Genomic DNA, 8,361 nt, shown 5'->3' on the forward strand with positions numbered 1-8,361 from the left:
TATATGGAATATACATTTAGTACATGACACCAAAAGCATTGAAGCACATTACTTTTGTATATAACTATTTTAATTTTTTCTTCCTTTCCTTTTCCTTTGTTTCTTTGGATGTTTATTTATTTTTTATCAGTTAGGGATTTATTTAATTAATTTATTTTTTATATTTTCGTTATTTCTTCCTTATTTCACATAATTTCGTGTAACTTATTATATTAGTTTTTCTATTTATTTGTTCTATTTAAAGCCTTCCTTTTTATTAGAAATATTCCGTTAAAACGTCTGTGAAATATTTGCCCTTGGCCAAAAAGCTCTCTGATTGGCCAGTGGAGCGGGGCGTGAGGGTGACGTCATTTCCGTTTGCACCAAATCGCTGGAGAAAGATGGCGACCGTCATCACTGTGCGGGCTCCGTTCGCGTTTGTGAGACGCCTGGTATGTTTTCGCCTTTCATTTTACACGAATCTTACTATTGCAACGACTTCTAACGTCCGCGAGTGTTGTTTAGAGTCAATTTAGGCGCAAGTCAGTGTTTGTGAGCGATTACAAAGCTGGACCCGAGGAACTAGCAGCCTGCAGCAGAAGCACTGGACCTGCATGATGTGTGTGGATAGTTGCCAACATGTAAACACCAATAGTTAAAAAGCAAGCGTAAAGATGTTGTTAACAGCCAACAAATTCTGGAAGTACGAGACCAGTGTCAATGTCTACAATTTATTAACCATTTTATTAATGAAAAGTATGTATTGACATTCATAAAAATATGCAAAGTGCTTAGTTTATTTGTTTTTAGTTACAGATAAACAGAAATGTAGTTTCTTGTACAAAACGTTATAAATTTAATATTTAACATGCATCTCTCTCTCTGTCTAATATATATATATATATATATATATATATATATATATATATATATATATATATATATATATATATATATATATATATAATGTTATTATTATTATATCATTTATTTATTTATTTTTTTGGTAATCTTCCATGGAGTTTTGTAACACTAATGAAGACACAAGTGTAAATGTTTGTATTAATAATTAATTTAATTAATAAATGTATGTATATGTGTATATATATATATATATATATATATATATATATATATATATATATATATATATGTATGTATGTGTGTGTGTGTGTGTGAGAGAGAGAGAGAGAGAGAGAGAGTGATTGCATTTGATTGGTCTTTAAGTGGTTATATGCAAACAAGTTGAAATGTAATATTATATATAACTAATCTGAGCGATATTATTAATATTTATTAATTAAATAATCGCTACCGGTCATAAGCAGCTATTGTTTTCATTCATTTCTTATGCACTTGTCTTGATTTTCTTTCCATGTATACAGTGCTGTAAATGGGTTTAAACGCTGCAAGCATTGGCCGATGTTTTAGTTCTGTGTCATGCGTTTCAGGTCTCTGCTCGCCTGCACAGACACTGCTGCTCCAAGCTCCAGGCTGCCAGCTTCGTATCCCGACCGCACTCATATTCCCTCATCGCTGGACAACAGCATCGCTTCTTTCGCGCAAGCTATGGTGAATTTTTAACATTTACAATAACCCGTTCTCTGCGTTCTCAGTTAGTAACGTGCCTGCCTGATCTCTTTATGCTGCTTTTCGCAGTTGCAGCGAGACCAGTTTTGCAGTTCAAGCTCTCGGATATCGGAGAGGGCATTATGGAAGTCACTGTTAAAGAATGGTAAGTTTACTTCTTTTTTCGACACTTGCAAATATCTACCAGCAGGGGTCGCCGTTATCCGTCCTTCATCATCAGGTACGTGAAAGAAGGAGACAAAGTGTCTCAGTTCGACAGCATCTGTGAAGTGCAGAGCGACAAAGCGTCCGTCACCATCACCAGCCGCTACGACGGAGTCATCCGCAAACTCTACTATGACGTCGATTCCATCGCTCTCGTAGGCAAACCGCTGGTTGACATCGAAACGGTCGCAGATCAAGGTCAGTATCGAGAGTGTTTGTGTGAGGGCTTGAGCTTGTTTTGTGTTATTTAGTGTTTTGCTGGCTCTTGCAGTGGAGGGGCCTCAGGAGGATGTGGTGGAGACGCCGGCCATGTCACAAGAGGAGCACACGCACCAGGAGATCAAAGGTCACAAGACTCAGGCCACCCCTGCCGTCAGGCGCTTAGCCATGGAGAACAATGTACGTTTTGGATTTGCCTGGGTTTTTTTTTGTTGTTTGCGTAATACAACCACATATATATACATGCACACACAAATACAAAAAACCCCAGATAATAGTTGTTGGGTTGTTTAATTTTCAAAAATCATGTTTTTTATTATATTACAATATTTTATTGTTAGTTAGCTAGTATTCTTTTAATATATATATATTTTTTTACCTAATCAAAATAACCCAACTGCAGTTTAAGATCAATTCAAAGTTTTGAAAATGGTTAAAAATGTATCAGTTTTGTAAATTGACTTTTATTTTAATTTATTTTGTTATTCTGTTGACATTTTGTTTGTTTTTAGTTTAAAAAATATTTTTATTTAGCTTTTTTCAAATTTTTATTTCACTTTTAAAATTTTTGTTCTTAGCTTGTTTCAGTATTTCAAATAATGAAATACATTTTGAATATTTTTAAACATTTAATATATATTTAAAATATATAAATTATATTGTATTTTTTTCTCTTTCTGTTTAACTCAGAAATACTCTATCATAAAAGTAAAATATATGAATTATATAAAATATATATTTTGTTAGTATTATGTTAAAAAAAGTGTGTGTATATAGCAGTTTTAGTTGACAATAACAAAATTGAATCACATTGTAAAATTAAAATACAAATTATCGATATATTGTATATGAATATATATAATTGTCTGTGTTGCATGAAGACCACAGCATTAAAGTTTTTAATAATCTGATGCAGTTGAACAATATGTAATGCAAAACATAATGCATATAGTAATAATTTATTATTACTATTATTATATTTTTTCAAACTCAGAAATATTTAACATTATGAATGGAAAAATAATATAAATTCAATAAATCAAATCCAAAAATTTACCATTGAATATTTGATTTCTCCCAAAGCATAATAGGGTAATTTAAACTTGATTTGAACGTAGGATGCCAGCAGGAGGCCCCGGGGGGGGGAGGCTGCAGGAATCAAACAGAGCGACGGGAGGTGATCTTTAGCTATTGTCATCGGGGTCATAAACTTTTGCACGGCGCTTGAAGTTGCTAGGCAATGCAGTAGCCCTAATGAATCAGGGTCATGAGATGTAGCTTGTTTCTAGACAGATGGTCGGACATCCTTTTTGGAGAGCGTTAGACAAAATGGCTAGCCTGTCAGCATCACATAGTTGGAGAAATTAGAGTCGTTGCTATGGCCACAAGAAGGGGGAGGCTGAGTTGTGTAGAACATTATATCTACTAAGGGTTTCTATGCTGTTCATCTACATTCAATTATTTTCCAAAATGTTCCTATATAGTTGTTTGTTTATATATATATGCATGCATACATATACATATATACACATACACATACATATATACATACTCTTGCTAACAAATTCAATTATTTTCCTCGCAGATTAAATTAAGTGAAGTCGTCGGCACTGGAAGAGACGGCCGCATTCTCAAAGAAGACATCCTGAACTTCATAGCCAGACAGACGGGGGCCATCTTACCCCCAGCGCCCTTCCAGGAGATTCGCCCCCCACCTCCTGCGGCCACGGCACCTTCAGCTCCAGCTGCGAAGCCCAAAGAGAAGATGACTCCACCCAGCGTACCCACTCCGGCCATCCCTAAACCTGTCTTCACTGGCAAAGACCACACTGAACCTATCAAAGGTTTGTTCGCTTGTGTTTCCATTCACCCACTCAAATGTTTAAGGAAAATCAGAAAAAAAACGTCGGTTTTCGACGTTTTTTTAGAAAGTGATGATATGTTGGAACATTTAAAGTGTTACGTTTTCTGGAGGTGATTGTTAAGAATAGAATCAAATGCATGGTTAACCAATCCCATAATGCATTGCGGCAAGGTCGGTGTAATCGAAGACGATTTGACGTAATTGTTCACTCTGTGCAGAAATATATTTGAGTAGTTAAACATATGTAATTGCAAAATCAATTTTCGTTTTGTTATGCATTTTAACTGTAGCTTAGCAACATATTAGTAAAAAACTGTTGCGAATATCAGTTCTTTTTTTTTTTTTTCTTTTTTTTTACTAAGGCTATCAGAAAGCGTTGGTTAAAACTATGTAAGCAGTAAACTCTTAAGGCAGAATCACATGTATGCTTAGCCAGTCCCATGATGCATTGCATCAAGTTCAGCGTATAAAATCCAAAATGGCCGACAAAGCCAGTATGACGACTTTAATTATTCACTCAGTAAAGTAAAATACTAATAAATTAACCAGTTTTAATTATACACGATTTTTGTGTATCGTGTGTTTTAATGCATACCACAGCATTTTGCATTTAGCTTAGCAACATGCTAACATTAAACTAAATTGAAAACCTTTGTTTTGTTTTGTTTTGTTTTTTTAAATAAAAAGGGCAGTAGTTAAAAGTATTTTTTGCTACACTTTCCATAGTTTAACCATGGTGTTTGTAGTAAAAATGTGGTAATCAATATGCCAAAAAGCATGGTTACTACATTTTGACCATAACAAAACCATGTTAATTTTAGTAGTTCAATGTAATTCATTTTACACACTATTTGTGTATTTTAACGCGCACTATATTATTGCGCATTCTAACATTAAACTGAAATTAAGTTTAAACGGCGCGATTTTATTTTTTTCCTCAAACCAAGGCTTTCAGAAGGCAATGGTAAGGACTATGTCGGCAGCTCTGAAGATCCCTCATTTTGGTTACAAAGACGAGGTGGATCTGAGCCAGCTGATCCGGTTGCGCTCCGAGCTAAAAGGCCTGGCCGAGTCGCGAGGAGTGAAGCTCAGCTACATGCCGTTCTTCATTAAGGTACGAAAGCGATTCGTGGGGTTAAAAAACTCCAAATAAACCTGCTTTTAATCTAACCGTCTTCTTCACAAACAGGCAGCATCTCTCGGTCTCCTCCATTTTCCCATCCTCAACTCTTCTTTGGATGAAAACTGTGCAAACATCACCTATAAGGTAACGTTTCCGTCTATAACAAAGACGTTTCTGATCACACTGACCGTTGACCGGCGGTCGTCCTCCTCCAGGCTGCTCATAACATCGGACTGGCGATGGACACCGATCAAGGTCTTCTGGTTCCCAACGTCAAGAACGTGCAGATGCTAAGTGTCTTCGAAATCGCGGTGGAGCTCAACCGCCTGCAGACGCTGGGAGCGGCGGGCCAGCTGGGGACCGCTGACCTCACGGGGGGGACGTTCACCATCTCAAACATCGGATCGGTAAGTTGAGAACGGCGGGATGACCTCTGCTCGATCCCGTCGTGCGGCGCTAATAAATTGTGTAACTACGCATGAAAATGAGGTAACGTTGTTGTTGTTTTTGTTGACAGATTGGAGGAACCTATGCAAAGCCGGTCATATTGCCGCCTGAGGTCGCCATCGGCGCTCTTGGGAAGATCCAGGTGTGTAAAGTTTTGTGCTAAAATTCTATTTTACATGCAAGTCGCACCGTAGTGTGCCAAATATAATATGTCGGAAAACAAATTTCCACAGGATTGCTAATTACGGACAGAAATAAGATTTTACGCTAAGTAGTGATGAAATTGTTCCTTAAAGCAGTATGTTTTGATGCTAGCGTACTAGTTTGCGACATCTTTTCCCGCTTTTTACTCAAACTCTTAACATGCTTGCGTTACATACTTTCATGAATGTACGAAGTAAAGCATTGCACAGTACAGTTTGCCTAGCGACATGCTAATGCTAATTGCCGTTTGTATAAATTTGCTGCTTTGTCAAATCAGTCACTTACTAGGGTTTTATTTCAGTTAGTATGCTTCAATTAGTATGCTGCCTACAGAAGCACCAAGGCAGCGTGCTAGATATGAGAACGGAGCCCAATTTTTAAAGCGACGCGAGGAAGAAGAATTTCCCGTGAACTTTCTAACCAATTGGATCAGATTGTTTATACTCGCTGAGTATTCAAAGATGAAACACGAACTTTTAACAATACTTGGGTCTTTCTGCCGAATGCCTTCTATCTGTTAAGCTTGTTTTATCGGATTGCGCTGGTTTAAACCCGCGAGGAAATGGTATTAGTCTTTTGAGGAGATTTTTAACACATACAGCCAAATACAGTTTTGCAGTACAAACAACTATAGAAACATCATATAATATTTCACACCATGAAAATAGCCAGAGAAGCTGGAATGGCGATAAACACACCAAACATGATCGGATTTCTGCGTTCTCCTCAGGCTCTGCCCCGTTTCAACCACAAGGGTGAAGTAGTGAAAGCACACATCATGAACGTGAGCTGGTCCGCAGACCACCGGATCATCGACGGAGCCACCATGTGTCGCTTCTCCAACCTGTGGAGATCGTACCTGGAAAACCCCGCTTCCATGGTCCTGGACCTGAAATAGAAAGCACACTTCCTCCAAGCACATCGAGACGTTTGACTACCGACACTAAAGATTTTTGCGTTACTGGGGGACCGCGCTAATCGCGCCGCTGGTTTCCACCACGACTACAGAAGACTTTCACAACGTCATGAAGCTAATAACTGCTATTTTTGTCGTTTTTCTTCTTCATTCTTTCCTCTTGTTGCCTTACTGACATCAGACGTTACATCTACCAGAGCGTATTGTGCATTGTTGAATGTTAGAGAATGTGAACTCATTGTAGCAATATCAAAACGTACCAGTGATGTTTTTTTTGTAAATGAACTTTCCACATACTGTAAGATCTCCAGTGGCGTTGCACAAGGGTTTTTAAAAGTGATATATTTGTTAGTGGGCGACATTTAAAAAAAATAGTCTGGGATCATCTCGTGAAAATGTCACCCGCAAAAAAATAATAATAAAAAAGAAATTATATTTTGTAGAATTAATATTAGTACTGTGACACTTTAAAATATTGCTGTTCCTAAAAAAAAGACTTTTCTTGAAGCAAAATATATTTCTCTTTTTTATTATTATTCTTTTTTCAGTGCTGCTTTTGTTTCCAGTCAAGTGTTTTTAAAGCACAGAGGAAATATATATATATATATATATATATACACACGATTCAAACTGGCTGTGGGGAATCTGATACGTCCTCTTATCTTCTCTGGTGTGATGATTCTTGTTGGAGCATAATGTTCTGCCATTCGTGGATAACGGGAGTTTCCTTGAGGGATTGTCGTGTGAGTGTGTGAATTACCAAGGAAAAGCGTTTTAATAAATTATACATTTGAGGAGCCTTTTTTTTGAGGAGCGGACTGCTATTTAAATGACAATACTCCAGTAAGCAGGGTTACCGTTTCTTCTCAAAACACGGTTGAACTTTAGGAGCCAGAATGAGCACAGCTGGTAGATCTTATAAGATTTATGATGCTCAGACAAGTCAAACAGAGCTTCAGCAGGGGGTGGAGCTTGTCTCATTCTCTCGCTTAGATTTTAAAGCCTGGCGACTTCATCCCATCGACACAAAAAAGGGGTTTAGATAAGCATCTGTTACAGAAAGAACATGCAGGTAAGAATTTCTTAGATGCCTTGAAAATGTTTAAATGTAACCGGATTAATTGTGTTCTAGATTTACTGTAAGACTAAAAGTGATCGGGTGAATGTAACATTACGCAGTGATTTAAAGTTTGGTGCAAATTAGGGAAAAAAACTGAATAACTGGACTGAAAACATGTAAGACAATACTGTTAAAAATACTTTTAAATGTATTTATATAAATTTACTGTTATTATTAAAATATAGCAACTTAAACTATAAATATATGGTGCAACTGAATAAGAAAACCTATAATTTCATCTAAATTCATTGATTTTAAACCAATAATAATTGTATACAATAGCAGATATGATTTAATGTTATTTCTTTTTTTTTTAAATAAAATCTGACTTCATCCACTCTTTTATTAGTAAAATCAAATTAACCAATAAAAAGCTATTTGACCCAAGTTAGTAAGTTTTTATTTTTTTTAGATACTTTTATTCAGAACACATTAAAAGTTAAATTACATTTGTGTTACACAATATTTCAATTTCAAATAATACGTATATTGTGTATAAATACACAGTCAATATTTTTTAAATATTTACATGTATATATTTATATAATTGACTTAGAATGATATTTAAAATAAAAGCATAACTTAATATATGCATGCATGTGTATTTATATACATAACTATAAACAGCACACATATATTATGTAACCATTAACTTTTAATCATTTGACGGCACTACTGTCTATTTTTCAAAGAAT

General features: G+C 36.0%; 1 protein-coding gene across 1 annotated transcript; it reads left to right on the forward strand.

Annotated features, from left to right (window-relative positions):
• The first annotated feature begins 336 nt into the window (after positions 1–336).
• Positions 337–7,343, forward strand: dbt (dihydrolipoamide branched chain transacylase E2). The gene is made up of 11 exons (XM_043223142.1): positions 337–431; positions 1,431–1,551; positions 1,639–1,714; positions 1,790–1,971; positions 2,045–2,172; positions 3,578–3,836; positions 4,804–4,970; positions 5,046–5,123; positions 5,195–5,386; positions 5,497–5,568; positions 6,361–7,343. Exons 1-11 carry the CDS (start codon positions 381–383, stop codon positions 6,526–6,528), a joined length of 1,494 nt encoding a protein of 497 aa, XP_043079077.1. The 5' UTR covers positions 337–380; the 3' UTR covers positions 6,529–7,343.
• The last annotated feature ends 1,018 nt before the right edge of the window (positions 7,344–8,361 follow it).

The sequence above is a fragment of the Puntigrus tetrazona genome, chromosome 22, assembly GCF_018831695.1.
Source record: "Puntigrus tetrazona isolate hp1 chromosome 22, ASM1883169v1, whole genome shotgun sequence".
Taxonomy (NCBI): domain Eukaryota; kingdom Metazoa; phylum Chordata; class Actinopteri; order Cypriniformes; family Cyprinidae; genus Puntigrus; species Puntigrus tetrazona.